Raw genomic sequence first — 18,115 nt, 5'->3', positions numbered from 1 at the left:
TGCAATTTTAATATATTTTAAAACAGTTTTTTTTTTCTGTGATGGCAGAGCTGAATTTTCAGCAGTGTCACATGATCCTTCAGAAATCATTCTAATATGCTGATTTGCTGCTCAATAAGCATTTTTTATTATTACCAATATTGAAAACAGTTGTGCAGCTTAATATTTTGATCGAAACGGTTATAAAAAATGTTTCACGATTCTTTAGTGAATAGAAAGTAGAACCCCATTAAGGCTGGCCCACACTAAAAGATTCTTAAAAGCTTGTCAGATTTTCAAAAAGTGAGAGACGACAAACATGACAATAAAAACTGTTTTGTTCCTATAGTGTGTGGAGTACCACGATGTGACCAAGACAGCACACCACTGCGCACTGCATCCAAAATCGCATTCTCTTGGGTAGGTACTTGGGTAGGTAAGTGATAACTTCACGACCGCTAAAAAAGTATGTTCTATAGTATGATTGTGTGTAGTATAATTGTAATCAGGACATACTACTTTTGCTATGCTCTCATAATCACGTGACCTAGTTACGTCGCTTTATTGCCATTCCCAAATCCTCTCCTGTGGCCTCATGGGAAAATAAAGGGCCTGTCCAAATACCCACACTTGCGGTCTTTGCACTTGACCACTTGTCTGCGTATTTCCTGTGTTTGTCCAGTGTTTAAGTAGGCATGAAGACTGCAAGTGTGATTAGAACTTTTGATTACCTAATGGGACGGACACACTTATAGTGTTCCAAATATGCAAATGTTTACAGAGCTTTATTTAGATTTTCAGTACTTTGTATTTTAAAATAAACTTCTTAATGCATTTTAAAATAAACTTCTGAATGTCTGTTCAGTAGTCCCTATGCAACATATTGCGATTTCAGGGCACGCGATTTTCCAAACCTAATGCACGATATGCTTAGCCTCGAATACTGCTTTGAGGGCACTGCGCTTTTTGATGGGACAGTCTTGCACACATGCTTTCTGTTTGTTCTCAAGTGGCGAAGACCACAAGTATGGGTTTTTGTACGGGTCCAAAGTGTCCATCGTATGATTGGATTGTTGGAAGGTAAGAATTGGGCCCAAAATCGTCCCGTTTATCTTGTAGTGTGTGGGTGCCTTAAGTCATCGTATAACTTGTTTAACTCGTACTGCAATCGTTTTTCATTCCATTTCACTGTCCTTAACTTGATTGTGTTTTTTATGATGACGCTATAGCTGCTGACGTATTGAAAATCCACCAGAGAGGATGCCATCTGCGGCTGTCGGTCCCTCAAGAAATAATTTGCCCAGCTTGTGTTTACTTGAATGAGTAATATACAGTACGTTCATTTGTGCCAGAACTGTAATCCGCGCAACACCGATATGCAAGTTACTCATTTATTTTCAAGTAGCGCATCTGACATGTTCTTAATGATACTGAGGATGTCCTGCGGGAGCAGCCTGAGATTAAGATGATTATATGTTGTTGCTCATTAGTTTCATTTGAGACACTCAAGAAAAGTATGAAAATCATCCAAATGATCCATTATAAATGGTGGATGAGTACAAGATAATCATCTTTGAAATATTCTCAATAATTAGAGATGAGCCAACAGAGATTCATGCCTTAATTTGTTTAGCTGAGAAACAAAATGTCCAGACGATGCAATTCTGGTCATCTGGGAAGAGGCAGACCATGGAAACCATGAGCAATGGTATGTGAAGGAAATTTTAACAGGCCCGAGACGACTGGTTTGGAATAAACACAGACTTCAATCCTGAAAGTCTCCTAGGACAGAAGGATTCATTCAGGAACATTCTTTCCTATAATATAATATAATGTAGTTTATATAATGTAATTGAAGTAATAGGGATTTTAAAGGGGTATTTTTAGTATGGGTGAAGATTACTAGGGGAGCTGCAGAAAGGAGAAGAGGAGAAAGGAACAGAAGATGAAAGGAGAAGAGCATGATGGAGGAGAGGATGGGCAGGGTAAAACTGGATTACACCCTCGCACTGAGAAAGAGAGGGATTATCCAGCCTCTGAAAGAGGAGAGGAGTCAGCGGATTAAGCAGATAACGAAGAGGAGTGGTGAGGGGATTACGCCGATGAGAGCTGGATTCTACAATAATCCCTTCTGAAAAAAACAACAATTTATCGACTGCCAAACACACTAGCGCTGATTGTTAATATATTCCTCCATAACCTCATCCACTCTTTGCCTGAAATTCATTTGCCATTAGATCATAATGCAGTTCTAATCTCACTTTACAGTAAAATTCTTGTCTTGTTTTCCAGCAGACATTTAATATAAACGGTGCTTCATTCACTTCATCTCTCCGTGCGCCTCCATCTAATGTCAGCCCCCCTCCCTTCTCGCTCGGAGCGAGCCAGCTCTAATTTAAGAGACCGTGGTTATATAAGGCAGATGGTCAGGAGGTCAGCTGTGTGTGTGTGTGTCACATAAAGAAAAAAAGACAGAAAAGAGGCTGCTTTTCAATGAAAATTTGCAATTCAAGACTGCAGGAAGGTATGGAAGAGACTCTGAAACAGGAAGAGACATCTAAACAGAAGAATAATGAAAAGCGAAACAATGCTCCTGGAGCGGAAACGTTCGTATATTTACCCCAAGGGAGGTGTGTTTTGACAACGCTGCACAAACACTGCTGGAAAGATTGATTTCCCTCATGCTGTAAAACAGATTTTGATTTAATGCATAAAAAAAGGTGTAGACGAGACAAAGTCTGAGGAATAAACATGGTTCATGATAGGGACATCATGCAATATAAGGGGCCATAAATCAATGAAAAAGAAAACGCATAAGAGAGATTATAGACTGAAAGAAAGCAGAGGATGAAAAGGAGTGGCCGCACAGGATGGGGTAACAAAGCTTTCTTTCAGCTTCCGTGTGTTTCCGCTGTTCCACTAACCTACTTACTGTAATCTCTTCTCTCCTCATTTCATAATGGAGACTCCCTGGTTACATCATATTCCTTCTATCTTCCACACACTTTCGCACGTCCTGTTATTACATCCCCCACATTATTGACATTATTAGATTGGTTTCCTGAAATAAAGTCAGTCTCCCTTCCTTCTCTAACACGTTGCTTCGTCTCTCGGTCAACCTCACCTCGTCTACAAGATGTTCACAAACAAAATATTCATTTTTGATTGCATTCTTTGAGACGTAAGAAGGGATTTATGCCATTCAAAAATATTTGCCCAGCACCCACCAGTGATGATGTAAGAGCTCCCATATGTGCAATATGAACTACATCATGCATTTACACATCAGATGAGTTTTTGTTTCAGTCTGTATAGCTTGTGTTTATATTTGTGTATTGCATAATGTCCATGTTTCTTTCCCCTTTGTCAGCATTAAACACTGCATTCATGATTAAATGTTATTTGAAGAGGGAAAAAAAGCTATTTTAATTATTGACTTCACAAATTGACCTATAAAACTTTAAAACTTATCTAAACATCTCTGCTCAACATTTATGCTTCTATAGCATTTAATTAAAATATGCTTTGGCAAAACTTATGTCATTGAGTTCTCCCTTGGATTATTTCTTTGGCTTGTTGTATTCTCATTTGCAAGTCGCTTTGGGTAAAATTGCATATGCTTAATGATTTATAGGTGTTTTGGCTTTGATTTCAGTTGGCTGTAATTTAGGCATTTGATTAACCTGGAGTTAAAATCAATACACAACTGCAAAATATCCCTATAAACATATGGAAATCTCACTTAGACAACCCCCCAGAAAGCATAATAATATTGTTAGCCTATAGATCTCTCCCTTTTTAAAATGGCCTTAACCTGTTTTTACTTTATGAAAGGTATACACTGTCACTAAAATAATAACTTTATGTTGGACTGGTCTGTTTTAAACCGATACAAATTTATACACTTTCTCTGACCTTTTCACCTAATTTTGAATTATTTGACTATCACTAGATGCAAATGTGTTGAAAGAATCAGTAGCAGTCAAGTAAAGCACGTTTGCTTCTGTGAGGAAGGAAAATAATGCCGTGATTTTTTTTTTTTTGATTTTTTTTGATGTATTTTTTTTAAGTGGGCTGTGCTGTAATCGCAAACAATCGCAGCCGCTGGAACCGCGAGCCCGCGAGAGATTCCCACGATACTGTTGTGGTGACACTGACACACTGCCACACTTTCCCACGCGCGCTCGAGCTCTGGCACACGGATCCTCCTTAAAGCGCGTGCCCGAGTGCGGGAGCGCGCGCCGCTGCCTGGGGGCACTAGGCGGGCCAGTGGAGCGAGATCATGTGAGAGTCCACGCGCCGAAAGTAGGTTAGACTACAGAGAAGCACAGACGCAGAGAGAGGGAAAGAGTAGAGGGCATCATTTTATTACATAGCCGACAGAGCGCGCATTTACGCAGGGGGGAAAAAAGCCAATGATGAAGCGGAATTTACTTTGAACAACCGGATGAGAAGAACAAGTAGGCTGTGCAATAACTTATGAAGTGTAGTTGTTATTTTCTTACAACTGCTCTGTTTTGGAGTTTTCCAATTTTCACCTGAGTTTTACTTTCGGCGCTGTTCAAATGTGCTGGAGTTATATTATCATTCGCAGATAATATAGCATCAAAATGAGAGGTAAGTTAAAGAAAATGCATTTTTAGAAACAAAATATAATGGTCTAATAATTGAAAAAACTGTCACTTGACAGTTGTGATCGTGATTGTGTTTGCTTTGATATTGCACGAACTGCGCAAAGTTTTAAAGTATAGGCTAAAGCACGCGCAAGCGCGCAAAAATATCGCTCAGATAATTTGCAACTGTTGCTTGTTTGTAACATGTTTCTTCACTACTTTGATAGTTTCTCGCCACTCAAAAATGTACCGAATAAAACCAGTACAAGGAAATCCTAAACTTTGCATAGCTCTGTTTGGTTTCTTCGCTTGCAAGCGTGAGAGGGAAGCGATGAACGTCATGTTGGAAACGTCTCTCTGGGTTGCCATGTCCGTGCAGTGCAGCCATGCCTTGTGCCATGTCTTTTCTTTAAACCACTTTGGGATTGTTTTTCTTCTTTTCGTTTCATAAAGTCTCATAAAAATGGCCAGTTAATGTTTTGCCGTTTTTGTCAGAATAGTCGCGCATGTAAATAACCACGTACTTTTGCTGAAGGGGTTGGCATGAAAGATATGTATTTAATAAGTTAGATGGCCAGTTGTATGTGAAACATTTTGATTATGATTAAAGGGTTATAGTTATTGAAATTACGTAATTTGTAGCAAGTTGACTTGTGTAGCTAATTGATGCCTTATAGAATAAATCAGTTATTCAAATTGAGAAATTCTCTTTCTCCATTATTTGCTTATTTAGAGTAAAAAAAGCAAGTTGCTTTTTATTTAGTTTTTTTTTATATATACCTGGTTGCTTGTTTTTGCTTGATTTGGCAACACTCGTCTCACTGTAGTTACTGTTAGCTGCCGCTAAGCGCACCTCATTATGTAAGAATCAAACAAAGTGTTTGAAAATGCTTAAAAACATAATAATCACTAAGTGCTGTTATTTGAACTGCATGCTTACTTAATGGAAAGTTCTAATACTGCATTATGGTCGTGCGTAAAGTTGTTATGTCTTTGGTTACGTATAAGCGATCTTAACCGCCATATTGAACTTGAGCTGGATGTTTTGGTGTCTTTATCGTGAAAAAGCTTATCAGTTAGTTCAGGGGAGATCTCTGCATGTCAGTATGTGATTGTGAGCTGTTGGGGCACAGGGAATGGGGGTGTATCTGCTGCGTGTTGTTGTTTTTCAGTCTCAGCATGGCCGCCGGTCTGACTGTCTTTCTGCTCCATTGACCTACTTCTGTCATTGAGGATTACACAGCATATTACAGCACTGATATATCAGGGCGCGAATTGGTCAGTTTTAAGATCTGTTAACTGTTTTTCTTATTGGCATCTTATTTTAACCTTTATGCCAAACGCGTGATGGCAAACTATACTAAACCTGAAATTCTGTATGAAGGAAACAGCGCCTGCTTTGGTGCGAATGCGTAACAACAAGGGCTCAGTCAAGCTTAGTTACGTGTGATTTCAGATATATTAGCTAACTTTAATAGATTGTAATTGTTTTTATATCCTAGTAATGTTATATTCTGGAGTTAGTAATATTTCTGCATTGCCATTGGAATGTACAGACTTTTGTTAGTTGAAATTCCCAGAATGTGCTGAATAGAAATTAAGTAGAATTGACAAAATGTGCAGAGATGTAGCAAAATTAAATTAAATGGGTGTTATATATTCAGTATGTTTCTTTTGACTTTATCCATGATCCAGAGGAAAGACACTCTTCTATATGCAGAGTGCTGTAACTTTTAAGCCACCATGGCTTTGAAGACTTAGGCAATGAGCCGTCTATAAATGAATTCTGAGCAGCTTAATACAGTGGCACTTTGACACCTACCCATGGACTTTCCATTCATTTAAACCACAACTTAAGCCCAGGCAATGGGAGAATGTGACCAGCCACTTGATCTATAAGGGATTAAAATCTCCTTTTGCTAGAAAAAAATCAAGATTTTCTCAGACAATGGTTTAACAATAAGAACATCATAATTGTTACACACCTAAGTTATGGTGTTTTAGTTTATATGTCTTAAATAAAAACGTATTTTTGCTATGACTCATGGCTCATTAATAATAATGACCAACCAATTTCCATCTTAATATGTTCATACACATTTTTCTAAAATGCCTATTTTATTTTTGAATGAGACTTTTATTGTTTCCTAATCCCAGCAGGCATCAAGATAATTAATGCCCATCAAGAGTCACCTTACACTCCCTATCAGCTCATGTTTTTCAACTTGGTGTTGTTACTTATACCAAAGAATTACTCAATCCCTCTGTGCATATTTAAAGAGAGTCTTGCGGTGTCATTCCACAATCTCAATTTACTTAGTATAGGTAGGTCACTTTTAAGTGATGTGTGGAAGAGGAAAAATCATTACTGCTGACTACAAAACTGCATTGAAATCTCACATACGTGCAAATGAATGCAAATGGCACCCTTTTTGCTTGTGATCAAAGCAAACTAGCTGGTGGGGACGCAGAGCAGGCTCCAAAATTGACTCTAATATGGACTGTGCACACAAATCTCACACAGGTTAGGTTAGCTAAGCCCTCTTATGCAAATGCAAAGTGCAAGGTAAACGGGACCTTTGGACATTGCTGAACAAAGTTGTTTGATTATTTGAGATAAAAGGGCATAGTCTCTGCACTTGTCTTGGGTTTTTCCCAGCATCACGCAGTAAACTGCTGACTGGTGTTCGATGGACTGACATACTGACTAAGTGACATGAGTGGCCAAAAGAGAGGAGATAAGAAGAGCTAGATTACTTACTCCATCTTGCCCTGATAAACATAGCACTCTAATAAATCTCCTCTTAATTAGTTTTTTGTCAATCTGACTGTGTTTCTTCTCCGGTTTCTATAGCAGTGCTAAACAAACAAGAGTTGTTTGATATACTTTTCATTTGCGTAAGTGTTTATGGGAGATTGGCTTGATGAATAATACTGACAAAAGGAGATGTTTGCCTTTTATACACAGCCTGAATGTCAAAGGTTCCTGACTGTATTACCAAAACAACAGGCAGGCATCTTTTTTGTGATTCTGTCATCATTTGTGACCTCAAATTATTATTATTTTTTTACATTTTTCATTAATAAATTGACCAGAATTCATTGATATTATGGCAAAAAGCTGTAATACTTCATATTTCAGTCATACTTCCTTTGTAGTCAGTTCAGTGCGCTTTTACCTGTCATTTTACAATGTGAGAGTCACAATATGAAAGGTTTTGTTTTGCATTATGAATATATGTGTGTGTGTGTGTGTATAAAAACACACCTGACGCATAGCATGGGAAAACTCGATAGGCTAGGTAAAACTTAAAAGGCTTGATAAATTCAACCTCCAGTCGCCATGCACAGAAGCCATAGCTTAAAAATAGTTTTATGTGAGAGCTCTGAGACAGCTGGGACTGTGCTCAAATTCTTGACAGGCTGCCACATGTTGAGGGCAAGTGTAAGTTACAGGGCCCTTAATGAGTGTACTGTAGATATTTCAAGTGTGCAAAAGTCATAAATCAGGCCCATGCCATTACATAAAATGCGCCTCTTGATCTTATGTCTCCGATAAAAAGGTTAATCAGAGTTGTTTATAGTGGCTTTGAATTTGTCTGAAACTGAAATGACTGGTTTTCCTGATAATATGATGGTCTTTGATTTTGTGGTTCCACCTTAAACATGCCAAGAGAAGAAAAAAAAAAGGAAAAACAAAAAATTTAATCAGATTACAGAGCTTGCGAGGCTACCGCACAAGCGCCTCCCTCGGCTCAGTAGGAAAGTGTGTCAGTAGAACAGCTAAGCCACATAGCCTGACCATGCTACGCAGGTGAGTGGCATGTGAGCGGGCGAGTCAGAATCAAAGCTACGCCGTCACGAGCCAATGGGAACGTGGGAGGGTTGGGAGGGAGGAATGCTCGTCACTGCGTTGCTAGGGTGATCTCCTGTGAATGAGTGTGTTCATGGAATGTTGCCAGACAGCAGTTATATAACACAGGGAGGGTGGGGGCTAGGGGCTCAGAATGGGGTAGAAGGAAAGAGAGCGAACAAAAAAGAATGAATATTTTCCATTTAGTAATTTCACTGGCATATTACATTATGGAATAAACTTTATTTTCCTCCTCAATGTTTGAAAATTACTTCAGGAGATTGTGTTTATCAACCTAGCTTCTGGAAATGTCTGGCAGACGTGTCTCTCCTTCTCTCTCTCTTTTTCCCCCCACTCTCAACCTCCATTGCTCACACATGTGACGCACGCATCAGCTAGCATTCGGCCCGAAGTGTAAGTCCTCATGTCATTATCCCTGGACGGCCCGTTCTCTTTGTCACAACACATTAGCCGTTACCTAAGATATTGCGCCATTGCGTAAAACATATTAATGACATTTCCTACATCAAGTTCACCTGAGAGGACAGTGTTCCCTGGAAATAACCTTTATTGGATGGGATCCATCCTGTATCATTTGACTCATCTGCAATAGGTCCTAGTGTTTAACCTTAGGTCACTGCAGATAAATGCTATTGACCTGCTATTCTGGGATGGCGCTTCTACTTAGATAAACAGTATAATGAAAAGAACAGCTTGTTTTAATGGGATGTAGAGGACTTACTTGTGCACATTTTGTTGTGTATATACTCAGTTTTGTTTAGTTCTAAAGAACTCTTTGCACTCAAAGGCGCTATTCATGAACCTGCAGCTGTTTATAATTCCCACACAGAGCATCACAATCCGCTTAATTCCAGCACAACTATGCCAAGCAGAGAGCAAGCTTTGTTAATAAAGCTGTTTTTGATTCTGTGGTGCAAGGACTTATGTCATCCTGAGTGGGTCAAAACCTTGAGTCTTTGAATATGTGCTGCAGCGCTTGACCCCGCTCATTGTGCGTTAGCTGTTCATTATTATTATTGAAAGAATATGACACTGGCAAAGTTTCCACGTCCCTGTGAGAGTCAAACCAGACCTTCGGGCTTTGTGTCGGCCTATATTTATTTTATGCTATTGAACGATTGCTCAAAGATCAATGTGTCAAACAAAGAACGCTGCTGTAGCTCGCTTTAGATCTGTTATGTAGATAGCGGATGGCTTTCAATGCTTTGTGCTTTAAGCCAGGACTCTTCTATAGGCTGTGTGCTGGATAAGTGCAGGATAACTCTAGCTAATGTTTCAACCACTTCTCCCTCTCTTAGCTCAAATCGAAGTAATCCCCTGCAAGATTTGCGGGGACAAGTCATCGGGCATCCACTATGGGGTGATCACTTGTGAAGGCTGCAAGGTAAGTGAGCATCCTTTAAGTCATCTTTCCTTTTGCTCAGTAAGGCTTAAAGGGATAGTTCACCCAAAAATGACGATTATATCATAATTTACTCGCCCTCATGTCATTCCAAATGTGTCTTTCTTCTGCGCAACACAAATAATGATGTTTTAAAGATTTTTGTCCATACAGTGATAGTCAAAAGGACCTAAAACAACATTGAACATCTTTGACTTTCATCATATGGACATAAAACAGACATTTTTAGAAATATCGTGTTCCATGGAAGAAAAAACTCATACATACATTGTAACAACATGAGGGTGAGTAAATGATGATACATTTTTTTTAGGAGACCTACATTTCTTAGAGTTGGTTTAAAGGTTTCTGTTGATCTGTTTTCCATGAAATGTTCCCATTGCTTGAGGGAAAAATAATAATAAACAGTGTAAGTATACAAGACTTGTTAAAATGTAGAGCACCTTGTAGTTACACCCTGATGACGCCTTCAGACTGTTCCCTGAAACAGTAAACAATACAACCTCTTTATCTGATTGGCTTTCTGACCAGTCAGAAATCTCAATCAGCTTGTATTTGACCAAAGGACACACAGTGTGTGCCAGAGCTGATCTACTGTTTCAGACTCTCTGCCCGAAGGTCTTTGTCAAATGCCAAATTTGAATTGAATCCCATTACTCAACCATGTTTTCGAACCACCAGGGTACATGGCATTAATAAATGATCATACAACTGCACTGGTGGACAAATCCATACAGAAAGTCCTTGAGATTTTTCTATGCTTTGAAAAGAATGAGGTTTTAGAGTTAATTTAAAACGTAACCCTGATGTTACGATGTTATCCTTGATATTTAATACTTAATTGATTTACAAACATGGAGGAAACGGAAATGCAGCCTCTTCTTGACTTCAGTTTTCTTCTTTTCCCCCCCCCCTTTTTCATTCATAAAGGGCTTCTTCCGCCGAAGTCAGCAGAACAATGCGATATACTCCTGCTCGAGGCAGAGGAACTGTCTTATTGACCGAACCAATCGCAACCGCTGCCAGCACTGCCGCCTGCAGAAGTGTCTTGCACTGGGCATGAGCCGCGATGGTGAGTCTAATCTAAATTAGGGGAGTGTTCTACTGGAAGTAGAGTCTACTTGAATCCTATTAAACACCGCTGTTGACTCAGTGTGTAATGACTTCGTATAGCCAATGGCCACTGGCTATATGTGGTATAATGTTGGCCCATTTTGTCAGTTCTAATCAACAATCAAATTTTACGTTGTCTTTCTTTCAACACCCTCCTTTTTTCTCTGCAGCGGTGAAGTTTGGCCGCATGTCAAAAAAGCAGCGCGACAGCCTCTATGCCGAGGTTCAGAAGCACCAGCAGTCCCAGGAGCGGGCAGGGGTTCTGAGCAATGGTGGACCTGGCCACACTGGTGATGAGGCCGGGGAGAAAGGCATCAGCCATGGCCGGGCCTACAGCCGGGGCTCCAGCACCACCCTTAGCGACCTGGATGACATAACCACGCTACCAGACGGTCTCCTGTTGGATCTGCCGCTCACACCGGAGGAAGCCGCCGACTACTGCAGCCTAGAGCTGCTGGGGGGAAGCGGTGGGAGCAGTTCGTCCTCCCAGAGTTCTCCTGAGCCCAGCAGACATGAATTTAGTGACGTGACACACATCAAACATGAGTACCAGACCCTGCATGAGTCAGGACTCTACACTCGCTCATTACTTAACCCACCTGAAGGCTGTTCCTTGATGGAAATTGGTTAGTACACTGCAGGAATTTTATTTTATTTTATTTTAACTACTGATCAAATTTTTTTTTACATTTTTTTTAATATTTAATAGTTTTACCTATTTAAATATATAAATATATTTAAATGTATAATAGTTTTTAATTTTAACTTGTAAATGAGCATGTACATTTAAATATCCAATATTTACTGATACTGATAAATTCAGTAATAATATAACTAATATCTGCCAATATATCATATATTTCTATATGCTTCCATAGTTAACAAACTTTGTAAAGATGTTGTGCATGGTTTAATTGTATAAATGTATGTTTCCTTTAGAACGGATTACACAGAATGTGGTCAAATCCCACATCGAGACAAGTCAGTACAGCTCAGAAGAACTGAAGAGATTGGCTTGGACCCTCTATACACATGAGGAGATACGCGTCTACCAAAACAAGGTATCTGTCAACTGCCAATGAGATGCATCACACTTTCTAATGCCATGGGGTGTAACAGCAAGTTTCATGATGTGTATGTTGTGAACCTAGCAATTACCCAACCTCACATTCCACGTAAATTAATCCCACAGAATACAATAATTTTTTAGCAGCCTAATTAAAAGTGGATTAAAAACTACGTCAAATGCTCATCATTATTGCGATCAGAATGTGGGTGGAAATGTCTAACATATATTTATTTATTTAGTCCACAGAGATGTTGTGGCAGCAGTGTGCTGTGCACATCACGAACGCCATCCAATACGTGGTGGAGTTTGCCAAGCGTATCTCTGGATTCATGGACTTGTGTCAAAATGACCAGATTATCCTTCTGAAAGCAGGTCAGCATCAACTCTGTGCAAGACCGCAACCAAATCAGATACTGTTTTCCACATTAGTGAATACGTGCAGTAAATGCTCTTAAGTGCCAAGTTTATATCTCTAGTTAAATCTTCTAATACAGTATATTTATAGTATGATAGTTTGAGACCGTATGTATTCTTAGTTTCTCATCTGTGTTCTGACAATGGCTCTTTGTCGTTTTCTCTCACCCTTTCTTCCCATTTGTGTCCTCCCTTTGTGCATTGTGTGGTGTGCGTTTTACCCCATTTGTTATTTAAATGAAAACAAAAAACACTTTTTTTTTCTCTCTCTCTCTCTCTTTAAAACAACCATCATGCCATTCGATTGAATGTTGACATCACTATTTATCTGTGAAAATGATGACTGTTTTAATGAATCCTCAATTTGAAAACATTTTGTAATTTATGCAATTAAATCCCAATTGTTTTTTGTTTTCCTCTGTGTATGTGTGGAGCATTCTTTTGCCTGTCTCTCCCCTCTGCCTCCCTCTTTCCTGCCTTTCCTTTGTCCATCTTCTATGTGGCTCGGACCATCCAGGCTGCTTGGATGTGCTATTGATCCGAATGTGTCGGGCCTACAACCCAATCAACAACACATTGTTGTTCGATGGAAAGTTCACAAGCCCGCAGCTCTTTAAAGCGCTCGGTGAGTCTCCTCCCTAGACCTTTCACATAATTTAGCACCCTGTAGCATTTCAAAGGGCATGTTGGGTACTTGTGTGCAATTAACCTGAGCAATGGTACACCAAGCGCTGTATAATCATATAATGAAGTCACGATTACTCTTTATTTTGACCTAAAGAAACATTAATTTAAATGGAAAATAGGTCAATTTCCAGATCAATTGAATGACTGCTAAATTTTCTGTATTTTTCCTGTCTGTAGGCTGTGATGATCTGGTCAGTGCTGTGTTTGAGATGGCTAAAACCCTGAGCCGGCTACAGCTGTCTGAAGAGGAGATGGCTCTGTTTACCGCCACTGTGCTTCTGTCTCCAGGTAGTTTTACTATAACATTCAAAGTAATCTTTAACTTTTATCAGTCTTTACAGACATTTGAGTTTACTCTTCCACTAATTTATTTCATAGACCGACCTTGGTTGACAGATGCCCAGAAGGTGAAGAAACTTCAGGAGAAGGTCTATGTTGCGTTGCAACACTGGCTTCATAAAAGTGGTGCCAATGAGGAGAAACTGTCAAAGGTACTGGGAAAAAATCCAAAGATTGAATGGAAAAGCAAGTTCATACTCTCACAGCTGTTAAATGTGAGAAAATCAGGATATTCAAAATAAACATATGCAGTTAATAAATATATTCATGCTTGTTAAATTTGACATTCTTACTGTTTTATATTATGTGTGAATTCTGAAAACTGATCAAAACCTTCTGAATTGACTGCAGAAGATTTGAACTACAAGAGTTCACCTTCGCAAACGTCTTGTTTGGAATACTTTATAAATCAAATCAAGACGGGACATTTAACTAAAGTCAGTTGCATTCTTTTATGGTGAAAGTTAATTCAGATTTAAATTATATTTTATACAAATTGCCCAATAACTTGTTACACACATACACTACCGTTTAAAAGTTTGAGGTCAGTAAGATTTTTTTTTTTTAAGATGAAAAAAAAAAATTCAACTAGGGTGCATGAAATTAATTTAAAACAAAATTTAAAATGATACAAAAGTGTTGTATTTCAAATAAATGCTGTTCAAATAAGGGAATGTTTATTTTTTTTTTATTTTTTTTTTACATTGATAATAATAAGAAATGTTTCTTGAGCACCAAATCAGCATATTAGAATGATTTCTGAAGGATCATGTGACACAGAAGCCTGGAGTAATTCAGCTTTTCCATTACAAGAATTTATTACATTTTAAAATATATTAAAACAGAAAACAAGTTACTTTAAATTGTTACTTTAAAGTTACTTTAAATTGTAATAATATTTCACAATATTACTGTGTTTACTGTATTTTCGATTAAGAAAATGCAGCCTTGGTGAGCATGAGAGAGCGTAAGAGAAAAAAATCTTACCGACCCAAAACGTTTGGTACTGTATAAATTTAATTAAAGTCCCGAGTGCTTTTCACCGCAAAAACATTTACATTACAATATTAAATATTTAATCATTCAATCAAATTAAATAATAATATAAAAAATATTTATATTAGTCATCTGAAAGCCCTTTATTTTATTTTTATTTTTGTACCAATGAAGTTATGTAGGAACATTTTATAACTGTCTTTTCTTTTTCTATTGATTCAACAGATGGTGTCCAAGTTACCCATGATGAAGTCCATTAGCAACCTCCATATTGATAAACTGGAGTTTTTCCGCCTCCTTCACCCAGAAACGGCCTACAACTTCCCTGCTCTCTACAGAGAGGTTTTCTGCAGCGAGATCACCTTCCCAGACTCCACTGAGGGCTAACATTCATTGAAGTGTCATATTGGCTCTGATGAGAAAGAAAGAGAGAGAGGGAGAGAAAGATCAAGAAAGACAGGGAATGGAAATAGGAGGTAGATGGATATGTGTTTGAGAAAAACCAGCAACGCACTGACAATCTTGCACATTACACTTTAGGACTCCATCTGTAACCTCCCTCCTGATGGAGTGATTCACTCCTCTATTTGAACAGGACCCAGATTTCTTATGAGACACTTTTAAATGACAGCAGTCATTTAAGGTGCTGGTTACCATTACTCATGTTACCTACATATAGTGACTCAAACTGAGTATTTTTGATTGAAAAGTGTACTCGATTAAACCTGGAGCCTAGATCTCCCGTAAAAATGAAGTGCTTGAAAAGTGGATATTTCCCTGGACCATTTTCCAAGTACTCTTAGGAAGAGAACTATGAATGTAACCCAACTGACAAGTGGCAAAGCCTCAGGATTACGACAGAATGTATTATGTATTCCTGCCCCATATGTAAAACAAGCTCTTGAGACTTGGTTTCTGTAGAGAAACAGTTTTGAATCCATGAGAAACTGTTTAATGGGACCAATGTATACACACCTGAGGTCGTAAACGCCACATGAGCACCTTCACGTTCACAGACTCAAACTAACGTACAGTGCACTGCACACACCACACGTGCATGTGGTGTGTTGTCTTTTGAGCTCTTTATTTTTGCAGATAAATTTAAAAGATGCAACTAAACTAACAAAAACCTCATCCTTATTACCCTTTCCCACACAAATGCCACTTGGATAAAGATATTAGATATTTTGATATCCTCATTTGATCAGAAACCACCTGTATGTAGAACGATAGATGTATTTGAGAATATATTTATAAAGAGAGCCTGTAGATAGCGTATGTAGGCAGAGGACTAACTAAATCGAAAGTTGCACCTTGGAATGAATGTTCTCAAGCCCCTTAAAAGACTTTCCAACCAGAGCTGTGGAATTCTGGGGCTGGAGTTGGAATTGGCATGACATGCTGATTTTGATGCAGGCGGACAGCACTTAAATACTCTACACAAAAAAAAGACTTTGCAGGAGCAGGACTTTGCTGTCGCCCCACATTAGATGGCAGAAAGACAATGGCACTATGAGGGAGACTTTCTGAAGTCAGATTCTCCATGTGAGCGTGTACCAAACCACTCAAACGGAGAACGCAAAGAACACTGAAGTAAGCTGCTGGAAGGAACCATATATTTTCAGACACAACGGACAACCTGAGCTCGCCGTCAATCGCCAGGACACCGCGGAAAAGTGGATTCACAGGGCATACCTCATGCTTTGCATTGTGTCTGATGTGCGGATCAGTGTTGTGTGATTTGTTTTTTTCCCCTTTATCCTTTGTGTTCACATATAGCACAACTATTGGTTGACAGAGTCATCAGCTACCCCCCTGAGTTAGGGAATACTATGGTTAGTTTGTGTTCCAAAACTTTGCAGTTCAATACAAAGGACAAAAAAGTATCTGCTATCTGTCCGCGGTTTAATAGCAGCCTCCATTCTTCCGAGTCAGGAAGTCAAGATTGGTCTCAGGGGAGATTTAGGAGTGGTCCAGAAAGCAGAACACCAACTGAAGCTCCAAGGAGGTCTTTTTCAAAACCCCTCAGTGTCCAGTTCTAGCTTTTGTGAGATTACAGGGTATGAAAGATGTTTCGATCGATTGATAAGTATCAATCTCTAGTTTCCTGACAATTAAACTTAACAAGCTTGCCTGATGTTTCATGTTTGCACTGCTGGAACAGTGCCTAGCTGTATATTTTCTTGTAAGATTTTATATAGTTGGTATAATACACATTTTCAGGGTGCTTAATACAGTATCGTAATGTCTGCCCGTGCAATATCAGTCTTTCCATTTTTAGTATTGACGACCCTCACAAGCCAAGGATCTCCTTGGATTTCATAAGCACTCCAGATCATTTAACACCTCCTCGCTAAGTTCTGTCTACACTCGAAATTTTCTTTATTTTTTTACGCTTTTCTAGTATTAACTGACTTCAGTTGACGTGTGAAGGCGGGGAAAGATTGTAACAAGGTGCAAATACTTTGTAAAAACCATTTAGATTTTTGTGGAGTGTAATTCGCAGCCCTACAAACTGCCACAAACGTTCGCCCCATCCTTGAGGGTAGTTCTGGAAGTGTGCGTTTACATCTACACTCAGTCACTCAGGGAGATAGCTGGGTTCTCTGTCCTAAAATGTCTTCTTCAGTTAGCCTAGCAAGACACCTTGCACCAAATAGAAGACCTTAAACCTTGATCACTGTGTATGGTAACTTTTCTTGTGAATGTTAATTGCAGAAGTATCAAAGACTTTTACCCCTGTCTTATATCAGTGCTATTGGAGATCTTTTTCAGTTTGACTTGGTTAAAAAAGAATAGGATCAAAACTATATTAAGGATGAATATAATCTTTGAATCTAGTGTTGTTGTGTTTTTTTATTTGTTTATTTTTGTGATATTTTCTTTCTTCATTTCGGTAATTTTCTGTAACATATTTTCTCACCTGTCTAGTATTATCCTTTGTCTTGAAAAATTAAAATCCTATTTTTTTTAAAGAGCATTTTTAAGCAGAAAATCCCCCAAAAGAGTCTTCATTCTTTGCCATGATCCTTCTGTGGTTGTTTCAGTTTTAACTTTATTTTTAAGTAAATAAATCATATTATAGATTTTAAGGAATATAATTTTATGGTATATTATGGGTACAGAGGATAAAACAAACATTAAAGAGTAATACTGTACAATGAGGATTGAACACATGGATTACAGAATGTAATAAAGGTCTTTTTACTTTATACTGAGTGTTTTGTGGCTTTAAAAACTTCTAAAGGAACGATCCAGCATAATTTTATGTCTAAATTAAAAATAAATTTAAGTCTTTTTATTTATTTATTCAAATTCCAAAACTTTCCATATCTTATTTTATCATATATATATATATCACATTTATTTAATTCAAAATAAAATGTGCACTATATTGTAACTTCCTCATTTACATGTTATATACAGAGGTGGACAGTAACAAAGTACATTTACTTCAGTACTGTACTTAAGTACACTTTTTGAGTATCTGTACTTGAGTATTATTTTTTCTGGAATCTTTTTACTTTAACTTAACTACATTTGAAAGACAAATGTCGTACTTTTTACTCCACTACATTTCATTCAAGGTCCTTGAGTAGATTTTGGTTGGAAATGAAAGTCGGGTTGAC

General features: G+C 38.3%; 1 protein-coding gene across 2 annotated transcripts; it reads left to right on the top strand.

Moving 5' to 3' along the window:
* Positions 1 to 4,251: 4,251 nt before the first annotated feature.
* Positions 4,252 to 17,698, top strand: rorca (RAR-related orphan receptor C a). 2 transcript variants are annotated; one of them, XR_014210976.1, is made up of 11 exons: positions 4,252 to 4,596; positions 9,765 to 9,850; positions 10,799 to 10,940; positions 11,152 to 11,607; positions 11,921 to 12,042; positions 12,290 to 12,422; positions 12,982 to 13,089; positions 13,329 to 13,439; positions 13,530 to 13,642; positions 13,842 to 13,927; positions 14,712 to 14,850. XR_014210976.1 is itself a non-coding variant. In XM_082187920.1 (10 exons), the coding sequence occupies exons 1-10, from the start codon at positions 4,590 to 4,592 to the stop codon at positions 14,871 to 14,873; spliced, it is 1,440 nt and encodes a 479-aa protein (XP_082044046.1). In that variant the 5' UTR covers positions 4,253 to 4,589; the 3' UTR covers positions 14,874 to 17,698. The 2 variants fall into 2 exon arrangements, 1 of the variants encoding a protein (XP_082044046.1); XM_082187920.1 differs by lacking the exon at positions 13,842 to 13,927 and having other exon boundaries at positions 4,253 to 4,596; positions 14,712 to 17,698.
* Positions 17,699 to 18,115: the final 417 nt, after the last annotated feature.

Source organism: Leuciscus leuciscus, assembly GCF_965113295.1.
Source record: "Leuciscus leuciscus genome assembly, chromosome: 13".
Classification (NCBI taxonomy): domain Eukaryota; kingdom Metazoa; phylum Chordata; class Actinopteri; order Cypriniformes; family Leuciscidae; genus Leuciscus; species Leuciscus leuciscus.
This window is presented reverse-complemented; position numbering and strand designations above follow the sequence as displayed.